Source organism: Musa acuminata, chromosome BXJ1-3, assembly GCF_036884655.1.
Source record: "Musa acuminata AAA Group cultivar baxijiao chromosome BXJ1-3, Cavendish_Baxijiao_AAA, whole genome shotgun sequence".
Classification (NCBI taxonomy): Eukaryota; Viridiplantae; Streptophyta; class Magnoliopsida; order Zingiberales; family Musaceae; genus Musa; species Musa acuminata.
The window spans coordinates 9,410,001-9,430,000 of record NC_088329.1 but is presented as its reverse complement, the minus strand read 5'-3'; the positions used below and the strand labels follow the sequence as shown (position 1 = coordinate 9,430,000).

The window sequence follows — 20,000 nt, the reverse complement described above, 5'->3', positions numbered from 1 at the left end:
CATCACCGTCTCCAACGCCGCCTGCACCACCTTCTCAGACTGGCTGTCCAGCGCGCTCGTCGCCTCGTCCAGCAGCAGGATCGCCGGGTTCTTCAGCACCGCCCTTGCGATCGCGATCCGCTGCTTCTGCCCACCCGACAGCTGCACCCCTCTCTCCCCGCAGAACGTGTCGTAGCCGTCGTTGAGGCCGCTGATGAAGTCATGCGCGTTGGCCGTCCTCGCCGCGTCTTCGATCTCGTCCTCCGTCGGCGCCTCCATGCCGTACGCTATGTTCTCTCTGATCGTCCCAGCGAACAGTACCGGCTCTTGTCCCACCAGCCCGATGTGTTTCCTCAGCGACCGGAGATGGTACGACTTCGCGTCCCTGCCGTCGATCTTCACCGTCCCCTTGAGCGGGTCGTAGAATCGCTCTATGAGTCCGATGATGGTCGATTTGCCTGAACCGCTTTGCCCCACCAGCGCAGTCGACTTGCCGGCCTCGATGGTGAGGGAGAAACCACTAAAGATGAGTACGTCAGGCCGCGCTGGATATGCGAAGTCAACGCGGCAGATGTCGACGTCGCCGACCAAATTCTCCGGCCGATGGCCTTTGTCATCTTCAGGTTCAATGTGGGTGAACCGGTCCATCACTGCAAAAACAGAGCCGACGACATCTGCTCCCTTGGCGAGGTCCGATGTCATGCTGCCGGCCTCCGCGATGACACGGCCTGTGCTAACCAGGATGAGGATGTTCTGAAAGAGAGCCTCGGCGGTGATGTGGCCATGAAACATGAGCCGGCCGCCGTACCAAAAGGTCAGAGACCAGCTGCACCTCATGAGAGCCTGGGAGACGCCGAGGACGATGCCGGCTACCCAGGACTGCCGTACGCTTTCCCTGCTCGGGCCCTCTTGGGTTCTCCCGAACAGGTGGAGAATCCGATCCTGCGACGAGAACGCGGTGACGGTACGAAGGTTGGCGACAGCTTCGGCAGCCACCTTGCTGCTCTCCGACTGCGACTCGATAGCCTTCTTGGACATGCTCCTAATAATAACCATACGGTAGTAGAAGCTTGCTATCATCAGGGGTTGGATGGCGATCAAGATGAGGGCCAGCTTCCATGCAATGGCCAGACCCAACGTGCATGCTATGGTCGCTGCAGAGACTGCCTGAATGATCAAAGACATCCGATCACCCACCAGCATTCGAACCTGCAGCAGGAGAGCGATGCAGATTAGAGAACGAAGTACTTATGGATGCCTAGCTGCTAACGGAGATTGCTACTGACCACATTGGCATCATTTGCGAGTCGAGAGCAGATGGCGCCAGTAGAGTTCTCGTCTCGATCGAACCACCCAACTTCAAATGTAAGAATCTGGGTGAGCATCCTCTGCCTCACCCGCCTTGTCAGGTGCTCCCCCATGGCCCCGAAGTTGTAGTACTGTAGAATGTTGACCAAGAACGAAAAGATCGACATGGCGAGGAAAACGATGCTGTATTTCCTCGTGTTTGACCTGATCTCGTTATGATCATTCATGAAGTACACCGACAGCATGCTTCCCATCAAGAAGGCGTACAGTGGCTGCACCGCTCCGAAAGCCATCGCTCCCAAGGTTCCCAGCGCCGCCTGCCGCCATTCAGGTAAGTTAAGTAGCAACAGCCTCCGCAGAGATGGAACCGGGGGAGGAGCATCAGCCTCGGACTCCTCTTGCACCTCCTGGTGGCGCGAAGAACTAGTGGAGCTGGATCTGCTGCACGACGATAACCTGTGGCTCTCGCTGCTACCGGGTTGAGGGAAGGCCACCAACGCTGACGAGGATGAGCTAGGCGCATCGCTTCCCGCTGCTCCCGCCGTCTGTTGGAAGCGAACGAGGGATGAGTAGAGTCCATCTTCATCACGGATGAGGTCGTAGTGGGAGCCAAGCTCCGCGACTCGGCCGGCTTGCACGACGGCGATCACGTCGGCGTTCCTGATAGTGGACAGGCGGTGCGCGACGACGATGGTGGTCCGACCGAGGGATGCCTGGTCGAGTGCTTCTTGGACGACTCGCTCCGACTCCGAGTCCAACGCGCTTGTGGCTTCATCAAGCAGAAGAATCCTGGGCGACTTAAGCACAGCCCTTGCGATCGCTATCCGCTGCTTCTGACCTCCTGACATCTGAACCCCACTTTCTCCTACCTGTCATGAACCATAACTTTAGAAACACTACGATGCTATGTCTATACTCATGAATGCACATAGCACGCCAAATATATGCAGGCTGTAAGTAATTAGCTAAGATAAGCCATGTGTCTACCCTAAAACATTGTTATGAGCACAAAGTTGTGGCTTCATTTGGTGGAAACCATCAACAACGAAACACCAAAAACACTCAGAAACTTTGTCGTGTGGTGGCCAGATGAAATATCATCCGCCAAGCTAATCATTGACCATAAATGGGTGGGTTTCCATGAATGCGTGCTTTGAACTGCTGCTCAAATAGGAAGCCAACTCAATGCGCCAACAGCTTACTGGTAGAAGTCGCAGGAGAGGGAAAGCAAGAAGAATGAATTGTCATGCAATCTACTCTATAGTTGTACTCAAATGCTTGGAAATATGGAGTTAGAAGACAATATAACCTGTGTGTCATAACCCTCAGGCAGCTGAGAGATGAAGTTGTGGGCATTCGAGGCCGTTGCAGCTGCCACCACCTCCTCCATGGTTGCTTCTTCCTTGCCAAAGAGCAAGTTCTCCTTTATGGAGGTCGCAAAGAGAGCTGGCTCTTGGCTTACCAATCCTATCTGTGACCTTAGCCACTTGAGTTTGACGCTCCTAATATCCACTCCGTCCAGAAAAATCTCACCCCCTAGTGGATCGTAGAACCTCTCCATTAACGCAATGACGGTCGACTTCCCTGATCCACTGCCGCCCACCAGAGCCACAGTTTTCCCAGCCGGAACCTTCAGATCAAAGGCTCTCAGGATGATGTTTTCCGGCCTCGAAGGATACGCGAATTCGACCGATCTGAACTCCACATCCCCGGACAGATTCTCGATTACCGTACCCTCTGTGCTATCTGAATCGATTCTCGGTGTTCTTCTTATCACTTTCATGATCCGCTCTCCGGCTGAGCTCGCCTCCGAGAAGTACTTGATGTTGGAAAGCCCGGATCCGAGCGCCCTTTTGATTGCATGTTCGTCAAGCAAATGAATAGACAAGAGAGATGAGCAGAGAGAAGGATGGAGGAGGCAACAATAATGGCAGAGCAGAGAGAGAGAACATTACAGCCCTCCAGTGACGATCGCAGTTCCAACGGCGAAGACGGTGCCGCCCTTGCCTTCATGGTACATAACGATCCGGCTGCCGTACCAGGCCATGAAGGCCCAGATGGCGAAGGTCACGCTGTTGCTCCCGACGGCGATGCCCTTGGTCAAGCTCTGTCGTAGCCCGAGCTTGACCGAATCCTCGAGCGCGTTCGAGAACACGCTCATGGTCCGCCGCTCGGCCACGAAGGAGTAGACCGTCCTGATGGAGGAGACGGCTTGCTCGGCGATGGCGCCAGCCTTCTCGTACTCATCTCGGATCTTCCTCGCCAGGTCCATGAACATCCTCGCGTACATTATCCCAGGTATGACGAGAAGCAAGAACGTGGGGAAGGCGACCAGCGCCAGCCTCCACATCATAAGGAATCCTACCAAGTAGCTACTAGCGAACAACGCCATATTATTTATGAAGTTGGGCACCTGCATATGTCCGAAACATTGTTAAGCAACACCACATCATCCAGAGAAAAGGGAAGATGGTTCGTGACCTTCTCGCCGATGACGTCTTGGATGATGAGGCTGTCGCTGGAGACGCTGGTGATGACCTCTGACATGGACGTAGCGTTGAGATCGAAGTACTCCACGTCCTGCCTGAGTATTGCCTTCAAGTATCGCGTCCGCATCCGCATTGCTTGTCTGTCACCCGTCCTCGTCCAACAAAATCCTTCTGCCATCACCACGGTCACCGTTAGCAGAAGAAATGAGGAGGAGGAAAGCAACAGGTGATCGTACCCAAGAAGGACGTCACGAAGACCCCAAGTGACAGGTACACCAAGTAGAGCGAATTCTGCAATAAAAACAAACAGAGGTCGGAACGGCGAGAGCATATCCAGCACAGGTCACGAGAGAAGGAGAGGGGATCGAACCTTATTCACCTGGTCGATGAATCGAGGAGAAAGGGAGGGGCCGGTGCCGAGGTTATTCATCATGTTGCTGGTGATGAAGAGAACCATAGGCGTGGCGATGCCGCTCATGATGGCGCCCGAGAACCCTAGAGCCATCAACCACTTGTCCACGACGTCTGCATGCATGAAGATGGTGCAGCGAAGATAGAAGGACAAGAGGTTCCTCCTCTCCTCGCCAGTTGCCATTTTCTGGTCTCGCTGCTTCATAGACCGCGAGCAAACGAGCGAGGTGGAGCGCTGCTATATAGCCCGCAAGCTCAGGCGATCGGCGTGACGCCCCAAAATACTTGTGTCTGATTTCGACGCCGAAAAGAAGGCGGGCATATTTAAGACTCCGCATTGATGACGTAACAAGTAAAATAAGTACGTCATTGATGACGTAAAGATTGTTTCGATTCGGGAATGTAATCGAATAATTTAAAATTGTAGATCAAGAAGCGATGCGCATGGTAGATTATTAGATTAAATACTCAAATTATTTACGTTTATATTTCACACGTGCCCTAAAATATTTCTTATTTTATTTTTAATCTCTTAATGTATTAAGATTGCATGACCTGTTTATCAGTTACCAATTCATATTTATCATTCATTGGCTACTCATTTAATTACTAGTTAAATCTTTATTTTATGTTAACCGCTTTACCACTTTATTATGTTTGAAGTAATGTGAATATTTTAGATAAAATATGGAACAGCATTATATATATATATATATATATATATATATATATATATATATATATATATATATATATATATATATATATATATATATATATATACTAACTTAGAATTTATATTTTCTTCTAATAAAGGAGGAAAAAAAGCACAGTATAATAAAGTGGCTGTGATCGGATCAGGCCAATCACGTTGCCGGTCGGCACTAACGTTGCCGTCCTATCGCAAGAGGGCGGCGGATTCCAATGCTTCTTTGCATGCCTGCCTTTTATAGCCATATATATATATATATATTCTATTTTTTGCTTCTGTGCTAACTGGCTGAACAAATTGACTGGCATAGAACTTTGTTTTCTGGCATTGCTCAGTGTAGTTGTTACATTGATGTTTTTGAGCAGCCGGTTGAACCATGCCTACAACTAGACCTCTTATAATTAGTCATCATGGCTCCTCCGGCTACCTGATAGAGATGTTTTTACTGCAGCAGCATGTGATGGCGTTTGTTGAGTGAACTCCTTGGTATTTGTCAATGAGCAATTATTCTTTACGTTGAAACAGTTGTTGGTGGATAAAAAAAAAAAAATATATATATATATATATATATATATATATATATATATATATATATATATATATATATCAAGACATCATAGAAAAATGGCAAAAAAAAAAGGCCATTAGATAATAGGGGATCTGAAGAAAATGACTACTACCATGAACACACAATTTTATCTCGAAACCATCTAAAGTTAACAAATCCTTCGGAAAGCCTTAATAAAAAATTTTTTACTGTAAGATTATCTTTGAGGTACCATGTCAAATAAAAATCCTTGGTGATGATAGGTAAGGAATGTTCGTTTCAAGATTCCAATTCATTCTTTATCGGTTTCGAAACTCTTAGCCATGTTCTGTGGGTGATTTATAAAAAAAACCGTCTCAGTGCAAGTATTTAATAGCATTGATGCTACAACTACGCTGTCAGATGCAGTAAGCCTTTTTGAATGCTAACCGAGTTAGCAAGGTCTGCTTCCTCAATCGTCTTACTTACTGACATCATTCAGTAGCTTGGGAGAGAAACCAACAATTTACAACTGGCATGTTCTTGCTGATCCAGGCCTTGATGCATGGATGAATGCCCTGATGCCACCCACCGTGTGACGAGTCTTAAAGCGTAAAACCTTGCGAATGCCATCGGCTAACCTTAGCTGAATTGTAGTCAAGGGCAAAGAGGCATCGACAATACCTAAAGATGACGGAACCGTACTGGATGCAGCATTATTAACACCAAGTTCAACCAAAGAACTGTCAGAATCTCCCCACCCCCAAGTGTCCTTCCCACACCTTGAAATGAAAAGAGACGCCCACAGGCTCCTGAAACAGGTTGAAGAATAGCATGGGTAACTCGATATACAAGGAAACATAGCTGTAAAACCGAGGTGGACAGAATACATACAGGGCAATTTTCTTCCCTCCGAATGGAATTGACATTAACCATGGACCTCCGATGTGCTGGCTCAAGTTCTTTGGGGCATTCAGACTTTCTAATGCTCTGCAGATAAGTAACATAGTTGAAATCTTATGATTAGGAAGGAAATACTGGAAGGTTAACCCAAGCAATTTCTTTTGAAGGAATATTAACAAATTATTATTCGTAGATTGAATCAAATCCCATCCTAATCATAATGTACAAAATACAGAGTACAGGCTACCTACAAAATTCAGCTTAAGAGTGTAAATATCTTTGACTTATGTTAAGTATAACAACATAATTTGTCAAATTTTCAGAAAAAAAATATCATCATCTTAGTTTTTCCTTCATGATTTATCAACTAGTAATCAGTCACCAACAACACTAATTAGATGTCTCACTGGTTATTTCCGTTTAAAATTAACTTACTGAATGATGTGTCTCCAACCACATGCCATACACAGCTTTCTAATTTCATCTTCCCCCCTTCAAACTTTTGAAGGCCACACATAAGAAAGGATAGAATTATTTCCATCTGTGCATAGTAACTTCATGCAAAACGCACCGTTTGTGAGGGCTCAATTAGTTTCACATCAGAAAGCAGATGAAATTGTTGGTAATATAGGGCTTCATGGATATCCTATTAATAAGACGGTTTTAAGTATTTTAGTCCATCAAATCAGATCATAGCAATTGATCTCGGAGTGAATCTATTATCAAAATATCAATAAACAATGCAAAAGGGACATAGACACCACTCTTACAAAATGGGTCTTGTGAGAATAACCTTATTTTTATATGAAATATTGTGAAGTATGCAACACATAAGAAATGTATAGTTGGACTGGTAAAAAAAATTACACGGTTTTACTGTTAGTAACTCGATTTTAAACAATCTTAGCCACATGGTCGAAGACTCATTCTATCTAAATCTTTAAGAAAGTAAGTTCCATCAGGTATAGACGAGACATTAGGACTATTTACTAACAAATGATTTTATTATAAAGAGAAGTCTACGTCAACAAGATATACTAGAGAAAAGCTACTATGGTTTATCAAATAGAGGAATTTGATTTTTATAATCTATACATGTTAAGGTTGACATATAAAAAATAATATTTAGTCCAAGTGATAAAAGATTACAAACCCTGTGCTAATACACATTCGAACTAATGCATATATATTATATTCCTAAATTGCACCCTACATTACAATCGTCACAAAGCTGATTCACATGTTTGAGAGAACAACATATTAATCTCAAAACCATTATAATAATGTAGGACTTATCAACAACTATATATGCTTCACTTAAATAAAATAGCAATAGTCCTTGGCCATAGCATCCTGATTTAAGGCTTTCAGATAACAATGTGCAATCATAAATATTTTCCAGGCAAATCTCAATTGAGATTTACAAGGACAATTTACATTGGTAAAACATACACTAGGTTAAAAGGCAACATAAATAGCATTAGACCGAGAAACCATGGTAACTTGGCATCAAACGAAAAAACTCTCTAAATTCTTGGTGGGCTTCAGACGTGTTCTGCAATGCTAAGTTAGGCCACTTTCTCCACAAGCAAATGTTTGACCAACAAAACAACAAGTCCAAGTTACATAAGCTTGCTGTTGAAATTTATCAAAGTTAAGGTTTGCATGTCATTATCTAGTGACCCATTATCTCCCTTATTAAATGTACTCTCAAGCAAAAGACTAAAATGCCGGAACCAAGTTGCCAGTTGAAAATAGCTACTCGTAGTAGCTCTGGCACTCATGAGAGAGAGAATTGATCATGAATAAGGCGACAGATTAATTAACAGAAAGCACCAAGTAAGGATATAACAATTTTCGCAACATATTATCTCAGTTCATTAAAGCTACAGTTTCATAAAGAAAAGTTTTTTAAATGGTCTCCCTTCACAACATCAAAACTAATTTAAAAGAAATTTAAGAGGTGATCGTTTTTTATTATTATTTTAATCACTTCCAAGTTTCAACGTATCAGATTTGCTACTACAGCATCTATCCTTCTGCCAAAAAAGCAAATTTCATTTGCTTTCTATGCTAAATAAACAATGTTCATAAGCCTTAATCCATTCATCTTCATTGTCAACATGTGAAGCTTCACAGCTGGTTATCAACTAGCACCAACAATCAGAATTATCATCGACCACTATAGTTTCACAGTTGATGCTATCAGTACATTCAAGATGCTGCAGTGTGCTTATGGTTCACAGCCCATACAATATTACGATGTCCTTGGAGAAGCTATAAATTGATTGGCGAGTGCACAATCCAAATTTTTTAATAACATGCAGACCATATGCTAACAAAAAAGACTGACAAGTGATGTGGAATACATTCTCTCCAGGTTCCGTCAAGCATTCTTTTGCTCCTTATTAAATAGTGATATCGTATTCATTGGTTCTCCTTCATCCACAGCATTGCTTAACCTCTAAATTCCCCATGACATTTTTAATGTTTACTTCTTATTGTAAATATAACCTATTCAGTATACAACTGATGTGTTACTTTTTCACATTCAAAGTCTAAAAAGTTAATGACAACGTAGTTAACAGGAGAAGTAGAAAGACAACCAATCTCACATATACAAGATTTCCACTGGAATATCAAATAAGAAATGCTGTTCATCGGTAGAAGTGAAACCCACATACATAACAATCACATCTAACCAATGGTGATTGGAACTAATGTCAAGAATCAAAGCATCATCCAGAACATGAAAATACAGATCCTATCGGAACTATGCACAATACTTAATCATAAAGCAGCCGAGACCTTATTCACATGATGAGAACCTGCAACTTTAGAAATCCTCGACAGATGGTACAGTCTTAAGCAACAAATGATTTTAGCGAAACATATAAATCGTAAAGATAGGACAATATTTATAATACCTCTAGGAAGGATGCATTTTCAGGATCATCAAACCTCCTTAATGCACCATCATTCACAGCAAATCCATGCCTCCAGAAACAGATATTATGCACAAAAATTTCAGGCTGCTGGGGAGTAGGTGGTACTGATTCACCTGTAAAATAACCTGCCAGTTCCAGTGAAACTTCTTGAACTAGAGGACTGAGGCTGAAAAGGTCCTTGCATGGCACCCATCTGCCTAGCTTGCTCAAATATTGCATCCACATCATAGCCACCTTTCAAAGGATCTTGGACAAGCATACCACTGCATAAGAGTAAGACAAAATGAGGCAGAATTGAAGGGGAATTCATATACATAATAGATTTATGAAGTTAAACTGTCATATAGATGGCTATATAATCTGTAATTACATTAAACTTTTGCAAGGTTATAATGCCTAAAACATCCACATGTATCCTTGAAGCCTGTAAAATCAACATTAAATACAAGCAGTCAGGCCAAATGCATGCACATATATCTTTCAGTACTAACAATAGATTTTCATAACTTCAATTTTCTCGAGAAAGCAATATGCAAGAACCAAAACTTACAGAACTAGATACAGATTGCAGTAGAATGTAACTTTTTGCTGGAAATAATGTAATTTCTGCAGTATTTTGTGAACATCTCCTCATAAACCAAAACCTGGAAATCTAGAAGTTTAGGCGGCACCATAACACTGTAGTATTAATAAATGTGAACTCTTTTACTACTTCCATTTCTTCTCCAAAAGTGAAATTCCGGTTCCCTTCACTCGTTTCAATACCTACCCTATGTTTGCATTGTAATACAACATATTGCTTGAAATATAAAAAAAAAATATAGCAGTAAACTTCTATACAATATGCAGAAAATTGAAAACACTTTCCAATTTGTTGAACCCTTTGTTCATAAAGAATCGGCCAGTTCCTTTTGTTCAGTTATAGAAACTACCAGTCCACGATTCCCCCAGACAATTGATGTAGTATTCAAATAACTTTAGGGAGAGAAAACAGATTTCATAACAGGATTTTAAAGATACTACAAAAGATTAGAAACTGGAACCTCCTGCGGCCTATCGGAGTCGCTATTGGATCCCGTCTCAGAACTCCGGTTCAGATCGGGTAGGGTACGGATGGTCAGCCGGCTCCCGGAGGGCATCGATGGCTTCTTATCCCCTCTGGAACCCATTGCGGTCGAAGAACGAGGAGCAGCGGCAGCGGCGGAGGAACGAGTCACCCGCGATGGCGGTGCGGCAGCGGCGACGGTGCCTTCCGAAAGTATATCGTCCTCGTCCTGGTCTTGGGGGAGGGGTTGTTGGCGGTGTTGGGAATCGGAGTGGTGATCGTAGAAGGCGCGGATGGCGGAGTCGAGGATCCTTTCCTGTGTCCGGCGCCGGGGTTGTTGTAGCGCCGGCGCAGATGTTACGGATTCGGTGACTGATGACTAATTGACGGTGTTGGTTAACACCAAAGTTGGAACTATCTATTTTCTCTTATCAGTTGTTTATTTATTTTTATGACATTTAGTGCAGAATAATTTATAGATTAGTTTCATATATGAAGATAATTAAAGTATTTCGGAGGAAAGATAAATTATTATTCGGGTTTATTATTCGGAGGAAATATAATTAAAGTAAATGCAAACCTCCTATTTTATTATTTCCCTTGATTAGTAGTAATAATTTTTTTATTAGAAAAAACTTAACAGAGAAACTGTAAAAAAGTAAATGCACAAATTAATACACTAAATTGTCCCAAATATTACCTGGCTAATTATATATTTCTCTTTATCTTTGACCCCTCGTTATTAAGGGTTCTTCAACTTTTAAAAATTATATTAAGATCTCCGTAATTTTAAAATTATTATAATTTATTCTATTTTTAATGACTTTGTCTATTTCTTTAATGGAATCTTCTATATGTCATATCATGTGTTAAATTTATAATTAAGTGAAGGATAAAATCATCGTTCACTTATAAACGGAATATTAACTTTGACTCTTGACTTCAAATCTTTCTCAAGAGTTTCTAGTGAACATCTTCACAATCAACAAACAAATCATTCGGTTCGGTATCTACTTACTTTCTCTATAATCAAATCCTCTATTTAGGCATGATTTTTTTTTTATTTTTTCTTATTAATAAAAATTAAGAAATAAATATTTAACATTTCAAATAGGATGATATTATTTTTTATCAATAAATTAAATAAAAAAATTAAATAAATATAAAAATAAAAATTTACCTTATGTGGAGGGCACCTCTCCTATTTAAGAAGAGATATTTAAGGAGAGAGATTTCTCTTGTTCATTTCTCATCAGAGTTAGTAACATGAGAAATGAGGAGTTGTATCCTATTTACAAAAGGTAGTTTCCTTGATTTTCTTAAAAAATAAAAAAATATTTTTTAATTATTCATGTTATATATAGTTCAAAAATATTCTTTTATTTCTCTAAATGTATAAAATTTTATCGTTGGATTAAAATATGTTATACTTATTCATATTATATGAAATATAAAAAAAATTAATTCCTTTCAAGTTTAGAAATTTATTATAGGATTAAAACATGTTATAATTATTCATATTATACAATACTTATTATGAATGCTATTTTCTTTTTATACAAGTTTATCTATTGTTATTTATTATATCTTAATGGCTCAATACTAATGAATAAATATTTTGATTATAATTTCATGATGTAATATTTTGAAATTGATTAGAATTTGGATTGAAATCAACCAAATTTATTATAGGATAAAATTTTATTACATCATGAAATTATAATCAAACTATTGAAAGAATACAAACTCATATTATATTATAGGATAAAATTTTTTCATTTGTGGGGGAGTGCTATTTTTGGTATTTGATGATTATCTTTCAAATATATATTTATTTTACAATTGATTTATAAGGGTTCATACTCAATATTATTAAAAAAATTATTTTATTTTTTATTTTTAAAAATAATCTTTTATTTATTCTAGTGAATAGAAAACATTTCTCTAATCTTAGATAGATCGAATTAGATTTTATTTTTAAGTGGATAACATTATATTTCTCAATAAAACTTATGTTTACTTTTGATTTATATTTAATGAATAAATAAATTATAATAAATATCTATAATTTATATATATTAAGAAAATAATATTTCTCTTGATACATGCTATATAATCCTATAAAAAAAAAAAATCAGGTTGTGACACTGTCAATCTCGTCGAGGTCTTCATGGGAACAAGAGAAAAAAAAAGAAAAAAATAGGGAAGTGAAGAAAAGGAGAAGGGAGAAGAAAAGAATGGCAGAGGAAGGAGAGGAAAGAAAGAGAAAGAGGAGTGATCTGCCGTGACCAGAGAAGATGAATGAGAAAAGTTACATTGCAAGAAAGAAAGAAAAAAAAATTAAGGAAAGCGATTCTTTTTTTATGTCAAATGATTCAAGAAAATTTTCAAAAGGTATGGTTTTAAGATCTCTTATATTCTTATTAATTAGGTTTATATTTTAAAAATTTTAATAGGTATGATTTTGAGATCTTTTATATTTTTATCAATTAGATTTATGTTTTAAATTATAGATTGAGGAATCTTGATTTTTTAATTAATTAGATATTTATATCATTAAGGAAATAAAAGAATGAAAAATGAAGATGTTGGAAAAATAAAACATAATCAGAATATATTGGTATTGAGGATATTCGACAAGGGTAAGTATTCGATGATTATGTCTAATTTATTTTTAAAAATATTAATACATATGTTTGACATTTATAAATAATAATAATTTATATAAATCACAAGCTCTTTTATTATCTAAAAGCATTGCAAAAGGATTTATATGATGATGATTAAAAAATATATAATATTTGAAAAGATGTGCAAAAAGAATTTTCTAAACTCTTGATTTATAAAATGTAATTGATATATTATTTTTCATGAGATGATAGTTGTAAATTGAGTATAACTATGATAGAGGGTTAAAGATTGGTATTTATTTAGAAAATAATTTTTTTGAGCTTTGATATATATATATATATATATATATATATATATTACTTACACCATAAGGATTAAATATGATTCCGATCTCTGTCACAGGGATATATTTATGCTCCTAACTTCTATATTTATATTTATATAAGCATCTAGTCTTTGTACTATAATGTTTTATGTCATGATATGTGACATTAGCTATACTTATACTTTCAACATAAAAATATATTTAAATGTATCTTGCTTCAAAAGATGTCATAAACATTTTATTTGATTTGAATGCATGAATTTTGTTTTGAAATGTATTTAAGTATTTTATATTAGCAATTTATGATTTTGAAATGCCTATAAGGTTTAAGTTTTTATATTAGCATAAAGAGTATTTGATATCTATACATATTCACAAAGCATACGTTAAATGTATAAAGATTTAATATATTTTAACGATAATTTATTATGATAAATTTTAGTGACATGTGAGTCACTGTATTTATTTGAGCTATGATTTACATATATGATAAACTGTTAATTTTTTAGAGTTATGCAATAGAAAATGAGATTCCTTTATATATATATATATAATTTGGATTATAATGTTGTGACTTTTAAAAAGTTGTTGTATCTATTAAATATCCTATAGGTGGATTGAAATGGATTGAGCTATGTTATTAATGTCATGTGGGTTTATTAATTATGAATTAGATTATGTAATAAATATTGTATGAAAGTTATTTACATTCTTATGGAGAAACGTATAGAATTGTACATTGGACAATCTATAACTTTCTACTAATTAGGAGCGTTTCAAAAGATCTCAGGTTATCTCTCTCTATTGATCTTTTATCCACCCCTTTGATGAGTTCCACAAACCACAGCAATTCCTCCTATGGATATTACCATGGTTGCACAGTATAAGAAATGTCTATTATTTACCATGGTTGATCATGTCTCCATCGTCATTGTCTTTTATACACTATCTCTCTTAGCTCTCTTGAGAAGCTAACAAGTCTTCATCTCTTTTATACACTATCCTAACATCGTCTTCTATCTTTGATTTAATATTATCATCGAAACACATTATGATATTATGGTTGAATTTTCTATCGTTAATCTTTTTTTTTGAAGTACACTCGCTTTAAAAGTATGTAAAAAAAATATGATGAGATTATGATTCGATCGTTGCAGGACTCAACGTTTGGATTATTGGAGTTATCGTGTCATTAGTTTAGGATTTACCTTTTTAACCATAGGCATTCTTTGTGGAGCAGTATGGGCTAATGAGGCATGGGGATCTTATTGGAATTGGGACCCCCAAAGAAACTTGGGCTTTTATTACTTGGACCATATTCGCGATTTATTTACATACTAGAACTAGAATACATATTAGAAGTAGAACAAATCAAAGTTTGCAAAGTATGAATTCGGCACTTGTGGCTTCTATAGGATTTCTTATAATTTGGGTATGTTATTTTGGAATCAATCATCGATGGTCTCACTCATTTTCATAGCCAACCATATTACTTATTTTCATTACCAATCTTATGAATATAAGTTTGAGTGAATATTCGAGATAAAAAAAGTGAAGAGACACAAAAAAAAAAGTTTGAATATAAGAATTTCATCGAAGAATCGTTAAAAAAAAAAAAGAGTGACCGATAATAATTTTGAAACCATGGGACCATTTTTAAAAGTCTATGGAACTTAATGCTACGGAGGCCAACTAATTCACGGATTTGTTGACTAATAACACTAATAGAGCAAATACTATCATCTATTAAGATCCGGTTGCTATCAATTTTGTCATCCCAATCGAAGTCAATAGCTCCTCCGTAGCCGCGTTCATACGTCCTTGTTCCCTTGTTGCAGGCTAACCAAGCTACAATAGGATCCTTTGGGCCCCTTGGCCAGCAGCGAGGCATGCGTCCCCTTCTCCACCACCACCCCCTTCTCCATCACCGCAATGAGGTCACAGTTGCGAATGGTGCTCAGCCTGTGCGCCACCACCACGCTCGTCCTCCCCGCCATCACCCTCTCCAACGCCGCCTGCACCACCTTCTCCGACTGGCTGTCCAGGGCGCTCGTCGCCTCGTCCAGCAGCAGTATGACCGGATTCTTCAGCACCGCCCTTGCGATCGCGATCCGCTGCTTCTGCCCGCCCGACAGCTGCACCCCTCTCTCCCCGCAGAACGTGTCGTAGCCGTCGTTGAGGCCGCTGATGAAGTCGTGCGCGTTGGCCGTCCTCGCCGCGTCTTCGATCTCGCCCTCCGTCGGCTCATCCATGCCGTACGCTATGTTTTCTCTGATCGACCCGGCGAACAGTACCGGCTCTTGTCCCACCAGCCCGATGTGTTTCCTCAGCGACCGGAGATGGTACGACTTCGCGTCCCTGCCGTCGATCTTCACCGTCCCCTTGAGCGGGTCGTAGAATCGCTCTATGAGTCCGATGATGGTCGATTTGCCTGAACCGCTTTGCCCCACCAGCGCAGTCGACTTGCCGGCCTCGATGGTGAGGGAGAAACCACTAAAGATGAGTACGTCAGGCCGCGCTGGATATGCGAAGTCAACGCGGCAGATGTCGACGTCGCCGACCAAATTCTCCGGCCGATGGCCTTTGTCGTCTTCAGGTTCAATGTGGGTGAACCGGTCCATCACTGCAAAAACAGAGCCGACGAGATCTGCTCCCTTGGCGAGGTCCGATGTCATGCTGCCGGCCTCCGCGATGACACGGCCTGTGCTAACCAGGATGAGGATGTTCTGAAAGAGAGCCTCGGCGGTGATGTGGCCATGAAACATGAGACGGCCGCCGTACCAAAAGGCCAGAGACCAGCTGCACCTCATGAGAGCCTGGGAGATGCCGAGGACGATGCCGGCTACCCAGGACTGCCGTACGCTTTCCCTGCTCGGGCCCTCTTGGGTTCTCCCGAACAGGTGGAGAATCCGATCCTGCGACGAGAACGCGGTGACGGTACGAAGGTTGGCGACAGCTTCGGCAGCTACCTTGCTGCTCTCCGACTGCGACTCGATGGCCTTCTTGGACATGCTCTTGAGAATAACCATTCGGGAGTAGTAGCATACTATCATCAGTGGTTGGATGGCGATCAAGATGAGGGCCAGCTTCCATGCGATGACCAGACCCAACGTCCATGCTATGGTCACCGCAGAGACTGCCTGAATGATCAAAGACATCCGATCACCCACCAGCATTCGAACCTGCAGCAGGAGAGAGATGCCGATTAGAGAACGACGAAGTCCCTATGGACGCCTAGCTGCTAACGGAGATTGCTACTGACCACATTGGCATCGTTGGCGAGTCGAGAGCAGATGGCGCCAGTAGAGTTCTCGTCCCGATCGAACCACCCAACTTCAAACGTGAGAATCTTGGAGAGCATCCTCTGCCTCACCCGCCTTGTCAGGTACTCCCCCATGGCCGCGAAGTTGTAGTGCTGCAGAATATTGACCAAAAAGGAGAGGACCGACATGGCGACGAAGATGAGGCAGTACGTCCTCGTGTTTGACCTGATCTGTTTGTGATCATTCATAAAGTACACCGACAGCATGCTTCCCATCGCGAAGGCGTACAGTGGCTGCACCGCCCCGAAAGCCATCGCGCCCAAGCTTCCCAGCACCGCCTGCCGCCATTCCTGTAAGTTCAACAGCAACAGCCTCCGCAGAGATGGAACCGGGGGAGGAGCATCCGCCTCGGACTCCTCTTGCGACTCCTGGTGGCGCGAAGAACTAGTGGAGCTTGATCTGCTGCACAACGATAACCTGCGGCTCTCGCTGCTACCGGGTCGAGGGAAGGCCACCAACGCTGCCGATGATGAGCTAGGCGCATCGCTTCCCGCTGCTCCCGCCGTCTGTTGGAAGCGAACGAGGGATGAGTAGAGTCCATCTTCATCACGGATGAGGTCGTCGTGGGAGCCAAGCTCCGCGACTCGGCCTGCTTGCACGACGGCGATCACGTCGGCGTTCCTGATAGTGGACAGGCGGTGCGCGACGACGATGGTGGTCCGACCGAGGGACGCCAGGTCGAGTGCTTCTTGGACGACTCGCTCCGACTCCGAGTCCAACGCGCTTGTGGCTTCATCAAGCAGAAGAATCCTGGGCGACTTCAGCACAGCCCTTGCGATCGCTATCCGCTGCTTCTGACCTCCTGACATCTGAACCCCACTTTCTCCTACCTGTCATGAACCATAACTTTAGAAACACTACCATGCTATGTCTATACTCATGAATGCATATAGCACACCAAATATATGCAGGCATGGCACGGTATTCACTTCAAAAGATTCAACCAAGATCCTATCACAGAATAAAGGAAAACAAAAATGTGGATCAAGAATTGGCACAAAATGAAAAGAGATGTTATTGTGATTCCTATACCAAGATGAAATCATTGGGAAGTCTGTATACCATCACAAGTACTTCAAGAAGGTTGTATTCATTTCGTGATGTTAGCTTACCTTTATATGGCATGGCTATAATGTAAACACTGTGACATTATAATAGGTTAACGCAACTGATAGCAATGACACATTTATGAAAGGTTTCATTAAAGAACAAGCACATACACGAGTGTCGGTTTACCCGTGGAGATAATGTAGAGATTGAGACCTTACCTAAATTGATCTGCACAAGGTGTGGAACACTTGTCAAGGGCAAATAACAGTAAATGATGAGGGTGTTCCCGGTTTGTGTTATGTTTTATTAAAGCAACATTAGGATGGATTCTACAACTACAAATAATGGCAAAACTGTGCAAGATTATGTTCATAAGGAAAGTACAGATATCCGCACTCCTACGTAAAATTGAGTAATGATAGAGAATATTTTGATAATCTGTCAACTGATCGCCACCGAAACAGCGATGTGGGGGTAGTAATGGCTTATCGATCCATATGCATAACAGTTTATGAAAGGCCATTAGGTTGATCCTATTAGTCTCCATGAACAGTAGTTCCCGGATGATCATTCAAACTTATTCTTCTTTAGTTGGCCTTCATGGATGATAGCCTGCAGGAGGCTATTCAACTGTCACTCTTGTTGATAAAATGCCAAAGGGAGGGCGTTACAATGATTATAAACGATTCCCTCGATCATTCAGATATAAAAGCTAACTCTCAAATCTTACTCAGGGTCAGACCTCTCTCCCAAAAACCTTTCACATTCTACATAATCCCAAAAGGAGCTAACTTAAATGTTGGAAGGTTTGGGTCGAGAAACTCTCCGCCGATGCTAACCTTTGTACAGGAACCCATCGAGGAGATCGAAATCCACCTCAGAAGCCACCTTAAAAACTACCTTAGAGCCACCTCGGACACCTTGATACTGCATTAACCGTCTCGCAAGACTATCACGAGAGTTCCTTGAATGCCCCTACACCTTCGGGTTAAGACCAAGCCAGACCGACCCATGGTCGATAACACTCTCCACACAACAAGTAGGATTAAAATAAACTTATAAAAATATGATGCATGCATTAGTATCAATTTTAAGTACTTTAGCTAGCGATTTGGGTTCAAAGAAATTAATAAATCAATTAACTTATGAATCGTAATATTTGATATCAGAACTGACCTAACATTTGGGTACGGTGAGAAGACTCAAATAAAAAGAGACTATCTATATATGGAGTTAGATGACTATCATTGGGCTATATCTTACATGCATTATATTAAGATTTGATTTAGATTATGTTGAATCTTGACAATGATATCATATCCTTAATTAAAAGAATTTGTAACACCTCGATTAGTTCTATATTTTGATTAGTTTTATTTAAGAGAATGATAGAGGTACTATTATCAATTTTAACTTAAATATTTTGATTATGTCATTAATAATCTATTAAACGTAGAGCATCGCTATCTTAATTATTGTTATTACATAATCTTGTTGGCGACATAACAAAAGCTATTAGAAATTAGCTAAGACAAGCCATGTGTCAATCGTATATCATTGTTCTGAGCATAAAGTTGTGGCTTCATTTGGTGGAAAGCATCAACAATGAAATACCAAAAAAATCCCAGAAACTTTGCCGTGTGGTGGCCAGATGAAATTTCATCCACCCATCTAATCATTAACCATAAATGGGTGGGTTTCCAGGAATGCAATCATGTCATGGTCTTGGCCAATACAAGGCTCCCAATGTCGGAATCTTGTCATGCACTGTCCCCGCATGCTTTATGAACTACTGCTCAAATAGGAAGCCAGCCCAGTATGCCGACAGCTTAATGGTCCAAGTAAAGGGAAAGCAAGATGCAAGAATAGTCATGCAATCTAATCTATAGCTGCACTCAAATGCTTGGAAATATAGTGTTAGAAGACAATATAACCTGTGTGTCATAACCCTGAGGCAGCTGAGAGATGAAGTTGTGGGCATTCGACGCCGTTGCAGCTGCCACCACCTCCTCCACGGTTGCTTCTTCCTTGCCAAAGAGCAAGTTCTCCTTTATGGAGGTCGCAAAGAGAGCTGGCTCTTGGCTTACCAATCCTATCTGTGACCTCAGCCACTTGAGTTTGATGCTCCTAATATCCACTCCGTCCAGCAAAATCTCACCTCCTAGTGGATCGTAGAACCTCTCCATTAACGCAATGACGGTCGACTTCCCTGATCCACTGCCGCCCACCAGAGCCACAGTTTTCCCGGCCGGAACCTTCAGATCAAAGCCTCTCAGGATGATGTTTTCCGGCCTCGAAGGATACGCGAATTCGACCGATCTGAACTCCACATCCCCGGAAAGATTCTCGA

General features: G+C 40.8%; 2 protein-coding genes and 1 pseudogene across 3 annotated transcripts in view; all 3 read right to left on the bottom strand.

Moving 5' to 3' along the window:
• LOC103975004 (putative multidrug resistance protein) overlaps positions 1-4,206 on the bottom strand; it is a 4,516-nt pseudogene extending 310 nt beyond the window's left edge.
• Positions 4,207-5,781: 1,575 nt separating this feature from the next.
• On the bottom strand, positions 5,782-10,730 carry LOC135622247 (plant UBX domain-containing protein 4-like). Of its 2 annotated transcripts, XM_065123921.1 has the most exons (5): positions 10,320-10,730; positions 9,647-9,700; positions 9,256-9,539; positions 6,320-6,415; positions 5,782-6,237 (listed from the first exon to the last, which is right to left on the bottom strand). In XM_065123921.1, the coding sequence occupies exons 3-5, from the start codon at positions 9,502-9,504 to the stop codon at positions 6,172-6,174; spliced, it is 411 nt and encodes a 136-aa protein (XP_064979993.1). In that variant the 5' UTR covers positions 9,505-9,539; positions 9,647-9,700; positions 10,320-10,730; the 3' UTR covers positions 5,782-6,171. The 2 variants fall into 2 exon arrangements, with proteins under 2 accessions (XP_064979993.1, XP_064979986.1); XM_065123914.1 differs by lacking the exon at positions 9,647-9,700.
• A 4,140-nt stretch (positions 10,731-14,870) lies between these two features.
• LOC103975188 (putative multidrug resistance protein) overlaps positions 14,871-20,000 on the bottom strand; it is a 6,535-nt gene continuing 1,405 nt past the window's right edge. The window contains exons 5-7 of the mRNA XM_065123906.1: positions 19,585-20,000; positions 16,540-17,430; positions 14,871-16,459 (exon numbers count right to left, since the gene is read on the bottom strand). The exon at positions 19,585-20,000 is cut by the window's right edge and continues 125 nt beyond it. Coding sequence (XP_064979978.1) covers positions 15,089-16,459; positions 16,540-17,430; positions 19,585-20,000 — 2,678 coding nt within the window. The 3' untranslated portion in view covers positions 14,871-15,088. The remainder of the gene's footprint in view (positions 16,460-16,539; positions 17,431-19,584) is intronic.